At 39.0% G+C, this 17,368-nt stretch overlaps 1 protein-coding gene across 8 annotated transcripts in view; it reads right to left on the bottom strand.

Annotated features, from left to right (window-relative positions):
• Positions 1–17,368, bottom strand: part of synrg (synergin, gamma) — a 117,333-nt gene that overhangs the window by 47,723 nt on the left and 52,242 nt on the right. For all 8 annotated transcript variants that reach the window (XM_059973380.1, XM_059973372.1, XM_059973379.1 and 5 more), the window contains 2 exons: positions 15,512–15,574; positions 11,658–12,623 (listed from right to left, as the gene is read on the bottom strand). In XM_059973380.1, the coding sequence (XP_059829363.1) occupies positions 11,658–12,623; positions 15,512–15,574 (1,029 nt within the window). The remainder of the gene's footprint in view (positions 1–11,657; positions 12,624–15,511; positions 15,575–17,368) is intronic.

The following is a 17,368-nucleotide window of genomic DNA, read 5'->3' on the forward strand; positions in this document are numbered from 1 at the left end:
GAAAGACGAGGGACTATTGCACATTCGGCATTACAGGAACGTGGCTTCGAGACACCATTCCAGTCTCTGTCATCCAGCTAGAAGGCCTAATCTCCTTTTGGGTAGAGAGAAATGCTGCGACCTCCAGCAAGGCACGCGGAGGAGGTAGGTGCGTCTGCATCAATAAGAACTGGTGTGTGAATGCCTCAGTAGTAATGGTCTACTGCTCACCATAGGTAGAGTTTTTAATAATGAGTTGCAAGCCCTTACTTACCAAGGGAATTCACTGCCATTGTGATTATTTCTGTTTACTCCCCACCCCCCCACCCCACGGTGCAGTGCATTCATTCTTATGTTGCTGGTGACTTCAATCATCCCTACTTAAAAACAATCCTGGCAAATTTCTATCAGCATGTCAACTTCTTAACCACCAGAGGACAGAATATATTTGGCCTCGATTATACTAATGTTTGTAGAGCCTATAAGGCTGCCCCCCCCCCGGATACTCAGACCATACATCCATTTTGTTAATCCCTGCATACAGGCCACTGGTTAAACAAATCAAACCCGTTTACAGGGAGATCAGGGCCTGGCCAGATGGTGCCACCTCAGCCCTGCAGGACTGCTTTGAAAGCACTGACTGGAACATATTCAGGGAGACGGCTGCCTATGATCATCACGTCAATATTGATGAATATGCAGAATCAGTGACTGGCTACATAGGAAAGTGCATTGAGGACATTACCATGATCAAACACCGCACTGCCAGAGTAAGCTAGGAACCATGGCTGATTGCAGAGGTTTGCACACTACTTAGGGATCAGGACGATGCCTTCAGATTGGGGGACAGGACAACTCTAAGGTCAGCAAGAGCCACTCTCTCCCAAGCCATCAGGAAGGCAAAGCATAGATACAGACAGAAAATTCACAAGCTTTGTAACATCAGGAACATTTGGCAAGTATACAATCCATAACTGATTACAAGTCCACCCTGCACATCGACGACAGTGACACCTCCCTAGCTGATAGGCAGAATGCCTTCTATGCATGATTTGACCAACGGAATGATGAGGAACAGGTACTGGCAACCGAGGTGAGGAGGACCTCGCCAGGATAAACTCACAGAAAGCTGCAGGGCCAGACAACGTATCTGGTCAGGTGCTGAGGGACTGTGCAGTCCAGCTAACAGAGGTCTTAATGAACATCTTTAATAGCTTTCTAAAACAGTCCACTATCCCTGCAGGTTTCAAGGTAGCCACCATTATTCCTGCGTCCAAGAGGGTAACAGTAACTGGCCTAAATGACTACCACCCAGTGACACTGATTTTCACAATCTTTGAGCAGAGGGTAATGGATCGTATAAAATCCCACCTTCCAGCTACATTGGACCCTTTCCAGTTCGTCTACTGCTCAACCCTGTCCATTGATGATGCCATTACTTCGGCCCTCCACTCCACCCTGTCCCACCTGGAAAACAATGCTTCGTACATCAGGATACTGTTCATTGACTTCAGCTCGGTGTTTAACATTATCACCCCTCGGAGGCTGGTAGGTAAACTGCCCTCGCTGAGACTCAACACCCCTCTATGTAACTAGATCTTAGACTTCTTCATGGGAAGACCACAGTCAGTCGGAGTTGGCAGCGACATCTCAAGCTCCATCATGCAGAGGACTGGTGTGCTCAGCCCTCTGCTGTTCATGCTGCCGACTCATGACTGTACTGCCAGACTTAGCTCAGAGAGTACCATTAATTTTGCTGATGATACTACAGCGGTTGGCCTCATCAATAATGATGCATCGGCATAGACAAAGGGGGTAGAGAGGCTTGCCAAATGCTGCCAGAACAACAACCTGAGTCTCAATGTGGACAAGACAAAAGAAATTATTGTGGACTTCAGGAAGGTGCAGGTAAACCACTCTCTATTGCACATCAATGGCTCTGCCATGGAAAGGGTGAGGAGGGTAAAGTTCCTTAGTGTGCACATAATGGACCCACAACACATCCTCACTAGTCAAGAAGGCACAGTAGTGCCTATCCTTTCTGAGCCAATTGAAGCAAGCAAGGCACCCTGCCCCCATTCTAGTAACTTTCTACAGGAGCACCATTGAGAGTATCCTGTCTGGCTGCGTCATTGCAAGGTATGAAAGTTGCAAGGCATCGGACCACAAGATCCGACAGGGGACAGTAAAAACTGCCGAGAGGATCACCATGTCTCCCTCACCTCTATTTGTGACAATGACTGGGAGCAATGCAGGTGAATTGCAGGGCCCAAAGCATTGTTGAGGATCTCTACCACCTATCTTACAATCTTTTTTGGCCCACTACCATCAGGAAGGAGGTACAGATGTACCAGGACTAGGACTGTCAGACTGGATAACAACTTCATCCCTCTGGCTATGAAACTAATGAATATCCTGCTACCACCAAGGACTCATCACTAGGACAGTGAGTTGTTTACCTGTTCTGTGCTTTACTACATGCATTTTGAATTATACTTTATTAACTCATTTAAAGTGTACTATTTTTGTTTATTTTTTAATATATGTTGTGTGGGTGTACTGTGGTCCAGGGAAACGCTCTTTTGTTTGGTTGTATATATAACACCATAAAATATAGCAGCAGAATAAGGCCACATGGCCCATCGAGTCTGCTCTGCCATTTCATCATAGCTGGTCTATTTTTCCTCTCAGCCCCATACAGTCAGATGATAATCAATCATTGGGTATAATTAAGGCAGAGGTTGATACATTTTTGATTAGTCAGGGCACGAAGGCATACAGGGAGAAAGCAGGAGATGGGGCCGAGAGGGAAAATGGAGCCACGATGAAATAGTGGAACAGACTAGATGGGCCAAATAGCCTAATTCTGTTCCTATATCTTTTGGTCTTAAGGACAATAAACTTGAACTTGTCTTGCAATCAGATGCTTCGAGATGGTGGTTGTGAGCTATCTTCCTGAATCATACTGCAGTGATACTGAAGTACCTACAAGCAGCTACATCTTGAAACTCTGTATCTTAGACAGAAGATGTCAGTCAGAGGAAGCCTCCTTTCACCATATAACCTGTCAGCCTTTTATGTTCAAGAAATCATCTGCCATCCTTTTTAAACCTGTGTGAGACCAGGCCCATTTTACTCAATCTCTGCTTTTAGCACACTTCAGTTCTTCCTTTCAACCTCAAACATGCCCATAAACTTCCCACCCCATAAGTCTGACCACTCATCTACAGACATGGGGAAATTTCAGAGGCCAAATAACCTACTAACCTGCACGTTTTTGAAACGTGGAGGGAGACTGGAGAACCAAGAGGAAAACCATGTAGTCACAGGCAGAGTGTGCAAACTCCAGGCAGACAGCACTGGAGGTCAGGATTGAGCTGTGAGCCAGCAGTGTTACCACTGTGCAGCCTTAGATAGGTTAACGGGAATGGTGGGGAGAATAACATGGGATTAGCATAAGATTGGTATAAATAGGTTCTTGATGTTCGCTGTTGCTCAGTGGCTGAAGGACCTATTTCCATGCTGCATCACCCCGTGGCTCAGAATACTGAAGATAAAATGAAACAAAAAATCTGTGCACCACAAATCCACCCAAATAGAAAAAATACTCCAATCTGAAGAGGAAGAGGAATAATACAGCCCAACAGGTTTGTGCTTTGGTTCAAGCAGTGGAAAGGCCCAACAGAAACAGAACAACTGTAACATCTTCATTAGTTATAAAATTGGTATGCACGTGATTCTCAGGAAAATCAGAATGAAGTTCTGATTTATATTGAAATATTAAAGCTGTTATAAGACAACCGAATGGTCCCCAGAATAATAAGATGGGCTCTTGACCTCATAGTCTTCACACTCAGTGTCTACCTGCACTGCACTTGCTCTACAAACTTATTCTGCACCAGGCTATTGTTTTACCTTGTACTATCTCAAATGCACTTTTTTTCAAGGTACCTTGGTATATGTGAGATATTCAACCAATTTACCCCTTCGAAGGACAGTGTGCCGTGATTAAAATGTATGACAGTGAATTTTGTTTTCTGAACTTCACTACAGGCAGTAGTACTTCAACAGGATAATAGGACTCCCACCACATTTTTTTGAGGGTTTTTATAATGGTTCACTAATACAACCTTGATAGCAGTCACAAAATCCCCAGAACGTGAAGAAAATGTAAAATGAAGACCATAAAAAAAATAAATTTAACAAAGAAACATGCAAATAAATATACAGATAGACAGATAACTAGACAGATCAATAAATAAACAGACAAATAAATAAACAAACAAACAGATAGACCTTACTTGTCACAAGTACATCAAAACATACAATGAAACATGTCACTTTTGTCACATCAAATCAGCAACAATTGCTCTGGGCATCCCACAGATCTGCAAATATCACCATGCTTCCAGCACCAACATAGCATGCCTACAGCCCTCTAACTAATTGCATAGCTTCAGAATATGAGAAGAATCTGGAGTAGCTGGAGGAAATCCACCGTCACAGGGAGAATGTACAAACTTTTACAGACAGCAGTGGGAATCAAAGCTGCTGTAAACTGTTGTGTTAATTACTACACCACTGTGTCACCCTGCCTACACTATTGTGCCACCTCACATTATATAACATCTTATGGAATGTGCTATAGCAAAAGAATAAAACTAGTAGTAGGAACATGAAGAGCAGCAACAAGATGTACTTAGAGACCATATTCTCACAGAACAACTGTAAATTAAAGAGCAGAAAGTAATGTCTAATTAATTTGTGTCAATTCTTAGAACACTTTTGCAAACTGAAAATAAAAACTACACTTATCAAGAGCTTTACAGCTGTAAAGAAGTTTAGTTTTTTGTTCAGAAATCTTAATGAAGTGTGAAAGTCTACAGAAAGGGATATTCGTTAAGGCCAAAGAGATGACTAATTTTCAGATAACTCCTAAATTAACCACAATAACAAGTAAGTAACCCGAAGCAATATTTCTTTCCTAGCTTAGGAAGCTTGTTGCCCTTGCTTAGACTTGTCTGCTTGTGATATTCCAATAGCTAACCACTTGTTACATTTTAAAGTGACCTTGGAAGTTAACTAATTGTACCTCATTCTCTCAGGGAAAATACAGATGGTGGAGAAATTCTGTCCCAGAGGGCAATATCCCACAGTATACAAATGAACAAGCAACTGAACTTGAGGTGGTTGAATCAATCAAAAGACAAAGATTGCTTTATTTTCTTCTTCTTAAAGGTTCATGCCGAATATGGTGGTGTTCAAACCAATGCAAACAAGGTTCTAGATCACATCCACTAAACAGTCTAATATAAAAAACCTGCTTCTGGCTGAAGGAAGTGAACATCTCTTTGAGGGATCCTATTTAATGTAATCCCCATTCTGACCTTTTACCTATTCTCACTTGCCTATTACCTCCCCCTGGGTCCCCTCAGCTTTCTCTATCTCCTACAGCCACTCTCCTCTCCAGCCCTCAATCATTCCCACCCACCTGGCTTCACCCATCACCTTCCAGCTAGCCTCCTCCTCCCTCCCTCTCCAGCCTTTTTATTCTGGCATCTTCCCCCTTCCTTCTCAGTCCTGAAGAAAGGTCTCAGCCCGAACCGTTGACTGTCTATTCATTTCCATAGATGTTGCCTGACCTGCTGAGTTTCTCCAGCACTTTAGTGTGTTTTACTCCTCTGCCTGGTGCATGACTCCTGGCAGCCAATGCATTGATAAACTTTGTATCCCAATTATATGTAATAGATTAAATGGACCAGTTGGTCTTTCCTTGTTTGTCATGTTCTATACTACAAATGGAGATGAAGATTAGCATTTGTAATGAATCATAAATAAATTTATAATGACTCTGAAAAATTACAATAGCTCAAAATTCCTTTTAACTGCCTGAATTAATGATTCTAACGAGTAAACTAGTGGAATTAACTGGCATTAAACAGTTCTAATTTCTTCTCCTCTCCAACTGACTTCTTGTTCATTGCATGTCATTTTTTAACTGGGGTTGAAATGGTATAGAACAGAAAAAGCAGTTTCAACCAAATGTGTACAATATCATCTAATGTCTAATATCATTAAATCTTTCTGAGGCATTCTTGAGTTGGTTAAAAGGATAAATCTGCAGAGATTCACAATGGTTTCACTCTTTGATTTTTAAATTCTGGCATTTCCTGACCACCTTTCGAATTATTTATTCTGCTCACCTGCTCTTTTCTAACAGTGATGACCTTCAGCTGCTCCATAATCCAGGCTTCTCAATTATAATAAACTGTACAGCTGGAGGTCTGTTGTTGACACCTATTGACTGCAGAGATTACACATGCAGTTTGTAGATTCCTATATGTCATTCAATTGGAGATACAAATGTACCGATGGAAGGATGAAAGGAGAGAGAGAGAGAGCGGGAGACGGAGGTGGTGAGGGGTGCAGAGAGAACTAAACGAGGAGAAATTGCTTCATGCAAAGGGCTGTCATTTTTGTAGCTTTCTACTTCATAAGTCTGTGGATATTGTGTGAGGTTATTCAAAATAGATCAACAGACACAAATTGAAACAGGAGGATGTGAGGATCAGGAAAGAAGATGGACAAAGCACAAGGTCAGCCATAACATGCTGAATGCTGGAGGATGCTCAGAAATATTATGTATACTCTTGCTTCCATTTCTTAAGCTATTGGGGGTGGAAAAACCCCATGGTTAACAAAAGCTTAAAAGTTTCCTGCAAATGAAACACATGGCATAACAATTATAAACAAATGAGTAAGCAAACTATAACCAAAAGGAAAGACTATAAATAGTAGAAATCTGGAAATTTTGAAAATTTTTGACAAATCAAGCAGCATCTACACAGAGAGAAACAGAGTTAATATTTCAGGTTGATGACCTTACATCAGAAGCAGGAGAAGCTAGAAATCAAAGAAATTTTAAATTTCAGAAATGTGATGAGTACAAAGGAAACATCTGTGATAGGGTGGTAAAGGCTTGTCAATCACTGCTATGTGTCTGGAAGTGATGTAAATAGTTGACTGAGTGTAAGAGGAGAGAAAGAAAACACAATCCTGAAATTGAGATACAAAGCACTAAGGTTGTTGTAAATCTGGAAAATAAGAATTTTGGAAATTCCCAATACATTGAGCTATAGTTACAGGTTGATGACATTTCCTTCAGAACTACCAATTCTGATGCAAAATGGCTGGTTACCTAAAAAACAGTTGAGTTCAATATTGAGTTTCGAGAGCTGTAATGTGCCTAGACTGAAGATGAAATGCTGCTTCTCAGGCTTACTTTGAATTTTGGTCAACATTGGAGTAGAATGGAGAATTAAAGTAAAATGCTTTAGAGTAAAAAAACTTAAGTTAATCATTGCAGACTGAACAGATGTGCTCTGAAAAAGTCAGCCAATCTTAATTTGGTTGCAGAATATCTCAAATTGTGAGCATCAAATACAAAGTACTATATTAGAATACGGAAATTCTTTGGCTGAGTGGGTGTTGGTGGAGATGGAAGGATGAACCAGGGAATTGTTAATGTTAAGAGAATGGTTCCTTAAAAATGCTGAAGTGGGAGCGAAAGGAAGATATGACTGGTGCAGATCATATTGGAAGTGGAAGAAAATACACAGATGGTTCCCAGGACGAATTTCCACAAAACTACAAGAGAAGTAAGGCCTGGCCTTTCTGTTCCCAGTATCCGGTGACCCAAATACCAAATGAGGCAGCAATTAATTTAGTGTAGTGCTCTCAGTGCTCAGAATATGGTCAAACCTATTACTGGTAAACCACTTATTTAATGGGTGACATTTTGGCAGAATGCCTATGATTAGTTTGCAATGTTGAAGCAGACCTTCCATTCCTGTCACTTTAACTCCACATTTCACTTCAACTCTTGCCCTTCTGCCTTTAGCTTCTTACACAGCAGTATTGGCCCAATCTAAACTGGAGGAACAGCAACTCATTCACTGATAGATGCATAAAGGCCCCCCTCATGACTCAACATTGACTTCAACAATTTAGATAACCAGTGTTTTCAATTTCTGTCTGAATTAGGCAATTCTGAAAAAAGATCACCAATGTATAACATTAATTTAGTGTCTCCATCTTCACAGATACTCCCTGCCCTGCTGGGTAATTCCAAGATTCTACTTTATTTTAGATTTCCAGCAACTGCAATATTTCACAGTTACAGCATTCTTTCATTTCCCTTCCTCCAACGGCCTCTTTCATGTCATTCTATATCTATTTCCTCCAGCGAGATCAAATGTCATTAATAAACTTCCACCATCTCCTTTCTGTCAGTGTTAGCTTATCATGTTGTTCAGTCTCTCTCCATCTCCTCTCCACCATCCTTTTTTGTTCTTTTCAACCCTCCCTCTCCTCTGCAACAAAATGCATTCATCTAGGAACTGCTCCTTAATCCTGATGGAAGTTTACTGACCTGAGGTGAACTCATAGGTGTTTAGCCCGTGAGTATTTCTAACAGCTTTTGTTTTTAAAGCAAAGTCTCGCACCAGCTGGACTAAACACAGTGAATGAGAAAAATGTTTATGTACAAACCCCATTAATCATTCTCCAAGTGCAGAGTATTATATAAGCATAACAGTGCAGCTAGTGCAAAGCACAGAAAGTAACACTAAAAGCTTATTCTGATGTATTACATCCAACAAAAGGGTATGAATTTAAACTGCACCACACTGAACAGCATAGATATTATTACATACTGCTTAACATACTGCGAGGAACTACTGAACTGGTTTTCATATTCTTTCAGTAGAATTAATTTTCAAGTGCCACTTGACTGACTTTCAAAAGAAATGCCTTCCATTTCATTTTGTAAAAGTTTTTAAAAAAATAACTGAGTAAGTAGTTCTATTAATCAGAAAGTAGAGGCTTTCTATTTTAGTAGTAGCTACGAGGTCTTGGCCTCAGACTTCTTTGGTCACTACATAAAAAAACTTGTTTTCAGCTTTTCAATAACAGTTAAGATTCCTGTAATAAAACCAAATATTGACTTAGGATACCATATAGACCAGTCCATGCAAGAAAATGGGTAACACTTAAAAAGGCTTGTTCAACACTGCTTAAGACATCTTAAAATAAAATCAATCTACCACAAATGAATTATTATTATGGGTTAACACTTTTACAATACAGATAAGTTATGACATCGAGGCACTTTTGGAGATGTCATCAAAGTGTACAAGATAAATCACCCTACCACAAGCTGGCTTTTATTTCGGTATTCAAAGACAAATCTAAGAATAAAATGGCTCCATCTCTTAAAACTTGTCTTTGGAGCCACTGTTCAACTGGAGATCAACTGTCCAATGCAAGAGGCAGAAACTACAACGCTGAGCCACATTTGCACAAATCCAAGCATCAATCTAACAATAACTAGAGTGCTGGAAATTTCATCTTCAGTCCATCTCCACATCAATATATTTTTTAAAAAAAGGATTTTCTTTTTTAAAAAATGATACCATTTAAAAGAAGAGCATGCATCTGAACTATCAACATCTTCATGCTCCCAGGTTGTTCAAAGCCAATTAATTATTTTTGAAGGGTAGAAAATGTAGCTTTGTAGCTGATTTGTATATAACATGGTCCCACAACACCAGATGAATAAATACCCATTTGTAAGTATCCAAACAGCTTTTTGTGGCTCTAAAGTTAAACATTATAATGAAATGAATATATACCATACAAAATGCTGGAGGAACTCAGCAGGTCAGGTAGCATCTATGAAGTGGAATGAACGGTCGACTGTTTATTCCTCTCCATAGATGCTGCTTACCTGCTGAGTTCCTCCAGCATCTTGTATATGTAACTCTGGATTTTCAGCACCTGCAGATTCTCTTGTGGTAATGAATAATCTGCATTCACTTTTACCAGATGCAGCGACAACAGCCTAGGGCCTGAAAACTCGACTTGATTACAGCTCAGATTTCTGCAAAATACTTTAAAATAAATAATACTCTAAAGTAAGCATTAACAATTCCAATAATTGTGAGAGGTCCACATACAATTATTCCTGCAAGATGGTGCTGGCAATGTTTTGCAGGCAGCTAACAAAACTTACGATTCTACCAAATATACTTTGTTGGGACTACAGTCACTGCAAGCTGCAGCCTGTAACTTCCTCTGGGAGGAGTGCTTTTGAATGTTTGACTGTTTGTGATGTGGGGTTTTTCATGAATTCTATTTGGTTTCTTAGTTTTGTGACTGCCTGCAAGAAGATGAATCTCATGGTTGTATATGGTGCACATACTTTGAATTTTGCTGCAGTGCATTTCACCATCTTTAACAAACATTTTTAACAGCTGTGCTTGTAAATTGAAAAAAGTTGAACAACTCCTAATACTACTAATTTAGTATTTTGTCAGTATCGTTCTACAATAAAATCTCTTCATTTTACACTCTGAAAGAAAACAATTGTGCTTTCCACAGGCATCAGAGGGCACTTTACAGACATTGCTTCCACACAACCATAATGGATTTGCAGGTCAGTTTCTAAGCTATGACTAATAGTTTCAAAAATTATTAATCTGTTCAGCCTAATTTCTGTCTGATGTTTTTTAAATATCATACACAATTGCTACAGATGCACACTGCCTCCTAATAGGTACTACCATTATAGACACAGGTTAAACATAGTCTGGTATGCCAGTATTGTATGGAGAGATGTTAAATGGACTATAATTATTTTTTGGTAGATTTAGCCCATCCAGGAATAAATGAAGTGCTGATATTTGGACTAAGAAAATTGTTATATTTCATTTTTTTTAAAACAACCTTTTTTTGGACATTTATTAAACTAGTCAATTGACCTGGAATCCCTTTCCAAATCACTTTCATTATTGTTTTTGAGGAGTCATTTTTGCTCATATAATTACTTATATGTAACTACTTTATTCACCCCCTTTTGTCTTACCTATAAATGCTGACTTAATCTTGGGATGGCAAATTCAGGCTTTGTACAACCATTAACATCTTAGATGAAGTCTAAGATGTTTTGCCCAAGCTAAATTTTTGAAGTCAGTCTCAACTGGCATTTCATAAGTGAAAACAACATTGCTTATCTTCAAATAATGGTGCCCCTTCACAAGGAATCGCAACCTTGTAAGAAAATTGCAGCTAAAACTAGGCACCACCTTAAGGCACCTTATTCTTGTTTTTGTACAAGCAGTTGCTATTGAATATGGTGCTAAAATTGAAATGGAAACTTAAATTTCTCAAAATTGTAAGTAAAATAACTGACTAACAATTGCCATCCAAGCTAACTGTCACTCTCTCTGGGATTATAATGAATGACCGAAAATATAGGCGCAGAACAACATTAGTGCCATTCCACATACTGACTGAACACGGTTACACGCTGGATGGAAAAATATAATACAGTAACAATGTTGGCACAACAATATATTGATGGCAATAGTGTAAAGATAGGTACATCAAAACAATTACCCAGTGATATTTCTAAATCAAGGGCATCTGTTGGATTTTTCCACTCTGTTAAAAACCACTGCAAACAGTGGCACTCAGTACAATTCCCAACAGTGATGATTATACAGTGTAGATAGCTAGATATGTAAATGGTAATTCAATGGTGCGGCATTACAGAAAGGTAACTGCAGTACGCGATTGATTTTGATGCATTTACCAGATCAATCGAACCATTTCCTCACCTGTAACAGGAGGTGGCTGACCAATAACAGGTGGCAAATCCAGCGAGCTGTCTGACAATACATGCTTCAGGTCACCACCAACCTCAGCTGACTTCATGTCAAACTGAGCAGATAAGGCATCTTCTGAGTCCTCTTTACCAATACTGCTTCCACCAATAGAAGGAAGGTCCAAAGATTTCACAGAAGCAGAGTCCTCTTTTGCTTGTTTAAAAGCAGAAAGTTTATCCATGAAAGCCTTATCGGAGGTGCCAAATGAAAGGGGCAACTTGGTTACTGGAAAGTCATCGTCATTCTTCCCTTGTGAAAGCGAGGTGCTGTCTTTTTGCTCCTCAAAGTCCAAAACAGACCCTTCCTCAGGTAACTGTTTAAAAACATCATATTTGTCTACAGTGGAGGCTGGAGGCTGCTCTGCTATGCCAAGTGAGGCATCAAAAGATGCCGTGAATCCATCATTCTTCTCCTGCCTCAAAACATTGTACTTATCATTTGACTTTTGTTCAGAGGATCCAGTAGAGCCAAAAGCAATAAAATCTGCAAATTCATCCTGACCCCATTCCCCACCTGTAGTAGTACTGGAAGAAATGCCAAAAAGACTGAAGTCTCCAAATTCATCAATTCCGCCAACAGTCCTGCTACCAGATGAGGAAAAAGTACTGGATGAATGTGACGATGGCAATGATGGCGCAACACACACAGATGATGTAATGGATGTCACAGAAACTGATGGAAATGATACAGATTTGCTTTCTCCAGAAGAACTGACAGAGTTAAAAAGGTCCGTGAAACTGAAAGTTTCTTTAGGTTGTGTAACAGGCTGCAGCTGCTGAAGAAATGGCACGGGAGGAAAGGCCGTTGTGAACGTCTTTGTTTTCTCTGTAGAGTCTACTGGTGAAATACTGTCTGCAGTTTTGAAGTCTGTGAATCCATCGTCATTTCCCGGTGACTTGAATTCTGCAAAGCCCTCCCCTGCAAACATAAAGCTTTTCAGTGACAAAATATCAGCAGTTAAGAATGGAATTCTACGTTTCACTTTTCACAGCACTCAAGCACAAGCACTTCCAAGGTAACTAAGACCAAAGCACCAACCCATACCACGCATGCAGTGCCAAGTAAAATCCTACTTAGAACATACCAACATTTAATTTCTCATTGTAGGGAAGAGGGTTGATCACCGAACCAAATTTAAATACCCAAATGGCCCAAATTAGGGCCATTTTGAAAATCTGGAAAAAAGAAAATGAGAGTTTTAACCCAGCTTTGATGGGCAAGAGTCCGGATGTTCCCATGGCACATACGGCATTTTGCTACTTTCTATTCAGACCACACACAAAATGAAGGCACATTACCTAATTAGCAAAAGATGGTCATTTCAAGTAAGACTCTTATTTAAATTTGCTTAGTTTTTTGCTTCATTTTATGACCTGGAGATGTCATAAGTACCCTTTTAAACAGCCTTTTGGAGGGGATTGAAAAAATTGCATTCTTAACTATTCCAGAACAACCATCTAAGCCCGGTCAATAAAATTTCACTTTGTCTCTGACTTTGCTCACAATGACAATAATAACTTGTGTTTATATAGTAGTTTTCAGTTGCCATGTTTCAAGGAGTTTTGCAGTGTACACAATTTGCCATTGTATCATAAAAGTAAGAACAGTCAAGTTGAAAGATTTATGAAGGGAATTCTAGAGTTTAGGGCAGCTAAACCCACAGCTACCAATGGTAGGACAAATACAGGAGAGGATATGGGTGAAGTAAGAAGCATTGGAGTGTGGATATTTTGGAGGAAATTACAGGTATTGTGAGGGACAAGACCATCATGGCCTTAATATGCAAAGAATGAGAGTGTTAAAAAGGAGAGGTTGAATGACTAGAAGTTGTTGACCACTGATTCAAAAACACAGCTGTAGTGACTGAAATAGAGTGAGGATGAGGACAGAAGAACCTCGGATGACCTTATTTATGTAAATGACGCTTAGTCTTTCTGCTCCAAATACATCTTTCATGTAAGATGATTACTTTTCTTTAAAAGCCAATCATGTTGGAGATAATATGAAGTAATGGAGTAAAAATACAAAAGGCTTGTGCACAGCTTTTCATCCGTTCTTTCTCTAAAAGCCGCAGTTGTTCAGTACCAAATTTCAATGAAATGATAAAACTAATGAAAATGTCAAAATCTAGATTCCCCTTCCATTTGAACAGAAATTTCCAGCATATATTGCCATATAGTAAAACTGATTTTATACCCCACTAAATAAAGGAGACGAACCGTCTACAGTCTCCTACTGCCACCTGACCAGTACCTGGACCTGTGACTGGTTTAGTGATTCATTAGAATACAACTTAAGTACTGAGAAAGCTGCAGTCACAAATTGGGCTGAGGTTAAAAAGAAAAACTACTTAAAAAGTAGATTTTTGAACTCACACATTAGTTAAATTCAAAGTGTGCTTATTATTCTTGCTTGTAAACCTTTCGGGCTACAGCCTATTGACTAGTTCACTTCAATTTTTACAAAGTTGCTATGGTCAAGTGGCAAGCACATCACAAGCCGGGCCTATTTCATTAATTGTACAGTTCTTCTTCTACATTCAGTGGCCACTTTATTAGGTGCACCTGTTTGTTAATTCATACACCTAACCAGCCAATCACGTGGCAGCAACTCAATGCATAAACGCATGCATATGTGGCTAAGTGATTCATTTGCTGTTCAGATGAAACACCAGAATGGGGAAGAAATGTGATCTAAGTGACTTTGACTGTGGAATAATTGTTGATGCCAAACAGGGTGGTTTGGGTATCTCAGAAGCTGCTGATCTTCTGGGATTTTCATGCACAACAGTCTCTAGAGTTTATAGAGAATGGTGCAGAAAACAAAAAAAAAATCCAGTGAGTGGCAGTTCAATGGGCAAAAATGCCTTCTTAATGAGAGAGGTCAGAGGAGAATAGTCAGACGGGTTCAAGCTAACGGAAAGGCGACAGTAACTCAAATAACCATGTATTACAACAGTGGAAGAGCATCTCTGAATAGACAGCACATCATTGTTTGAAATGGCAGCAGAAGACCACAAACATCCACTCAGTGGCCACTTTATTAGGAATGAAACCCTTTCCAAATTTAAAAAAAGGTAAAGCAACTTTTCCTCTGATCTTGGATAGAAAATTGGAATCCAGAAAAAAAAAGAAACAGAATATTGCAAGATTAATGGAAAGATCTTTCTTTTCTCTCTGAATACGAGCATTTTAGTTCTGCATCTTTTCCCCACCCTCCTTAATTTCATGCCCAATGCAGAAAAAGCAGTAAAAGAACGACAGGAAAAGGGTCAATCAAACCACTGTTTGGTTGAGGTTTTTTTCTGAAATACAAATGACATATTCTATCTCACTCAGTTTTCTTCCAAAAAAAAAGTTGTGAACAGAAACCTTACAGCAAATTTAAAAACAAGAAATAAATTGGCAAATAAAAATGTTTCAAATAGAAAGGAAACAGTCTAATCATCTAGCATCTATGCAATATTCTGCATTTTACCAGTTCATTCAGTTTATTTTCACTTGTTTGTGACTCTGCATCATTTTAAACCAACTTGGTTCTTTGTGACCAAGTAAGTCTCTCTTTGCTGTATGGACATTGCAACAAACACAAAGGCTTCTAGACGCATCTCAGTTCAATGCTAATGTTGGTCACATCCTGAAAACAAACCTGATGAGGTTTGAACTTGGAGAAGAATTACCGCAGAAAGGAAATGTAGAGTGACAAGCAAGTTCTAAACGTGTAATTCGCTTACTCTTGGGTTAAAAGAAATAGCATTAGCTATTACATGCAAAGACAATAATACATAGTGGTCAATGCTTACTCACCTGAGGATTTGCTCTCTGTACTCTGACCAAGCTCCCGAAACACACTGTATTTATCACCAAAATCTAAAGAAAGTTCAAACAGTTATTTCCCCTCAGCCAAATAACAGCAATTCTACTCTGAAAACTGTAAAACCTTCACCCTCCCCTCAGTTCTGAGTAAGGTTTGCTAACTCAAGAAATCGACTGATTTCTCTTTCTGTAGATGTTGGTTAACCAGTTGAGTTCTTCCAGCAATTCTATTCTTGTTTAAGTTCCAGCATCTGCAGTTTTATATGTTCTTCCTCTGTACTCTCTCATCACTTACATCATAGGCTTCAATTTATTTTTCTTGCCAAAATGAAAAATTTCACAATTTTCCATACATTTTAACTGCCAGATCTCCTCCCACTCACTTAACCTATCTATATTCTTTGTAGACTTCTTATTTGTTTTTTATAGCTTGGTTTTCTACCATTACCAACGGTATCAGATATGCTATCTGTTTCAGGTTAGTCAGCCAATCCCTTATCCACATCAGGGATCTCTACATAACTTTTCACCTTCCACAACAACTTTTGACACAGCACCATATCCAATGTCTTCTGGATATCTAAATACAGTAAATTTACAGCACGTTACTTCTTTAAGGAACTTCAATAAATTGGTCAAACAAGTTTCCACATCCAAACCCAAACATAAACACTGACTTTGCCTTGAAGTTTTCTGAGTGCCAGATAAAATACTCTAACAATTTCACTTAGATGGATTCCTTTCTATAAATGCTGCCTGACCTGCTGAGTTCCTAACAAAAATAAAACATTTTGTGTGTGCTACCATTAGATGGAAGTTAAGTAAACAGGCCTGTATTTTTCTGCCTTCTGCTGTCCACCCTTTCTAAATAAAGGGGTCACATTCACTCTTTTCCAATCCAATTGAACCTTTCCCAAATCTAAGGAAGTCTGGACAAATAAAACTACACATCAAATCTCTTATTACCTCTTTCTGGAAAGATCCTAGAATAAAGTCCATCAAGATTTGGAGACGTCAGCCTGAGATCCAACAATTTGCTCAGCATCACTTCCCTCATCACAATAATTTCCCCCAAGTTACTCTCTTCCTTCCAATTATTGCTTTAGATATTTCCATAGAAATTCCAACAATTTGAGTCTAAATTTCTAGTTTACTTTATATTAAATTTTCCTATATTAAGTTTCCCATCCTTTTTAAATTTTAATAATTCTAGCTATTATTTTTAGATTTGATCCAATCTTCTCATCTGCCACACACTTTCACACAATTATAATGTTTCTTCTTTAAGGATAGTACTCCTTTAACTTTGTTTACATTTGGTATAATCTCCATTTCATATATAGATTAGAATCCCCCTAATTACCTCCTTACATTATAGACAAGTTCCTGTTATTTCTCCTTTTATTTTCTGACCTGACATGGGTCTGTATACAAGTACCTTCCTGCCTTTTATTATTTCTCATCTGCACCAAACTGTTTCTATGTCTTGGTTTCCTGAACTTGGAAAAAAGCCTGCTCTTTTGCACTCAAGCTTTCATTAATTAACAGTCACTTTTCCACCATATCCTCACACTCCTTCCTAAATTTCATGTAGCTTTTAACGCTGAGGTCCCTATCTGTATTGTCCCATCTTTGTAATGATTCCTAGATCATATTTATTTCCTTTCATGATCTTTGCTCATCTGGAACATTTCCAATGGTTGGTTTGTTTTACATGCTACCTGCACTCAGATACATTTTGTCTTTTATTACCATAAACGTTAGTCTGCTACATGCAGATTTACTCTTAGATTTGTGCTCTCTAACCCTTCCTGCCAGTCTGCTTATCATTTCCCATAGTAGTATATT

Source organism: Hypanus sabinus, chromosome 6 (genome assembly GCF_030144855.1).
Source record: "Hypanus sabinus isolate sHypSab1 chromosome 6, sHypSab1.hap1, whole genome shotgun sequence".
Lineage (NCBI taxonomy): Eukaryota > Metazoa > Chordata > Chondrichthyes > Myliobatiformes > Dasyatidae > Hypanus > Hypanus sabinus.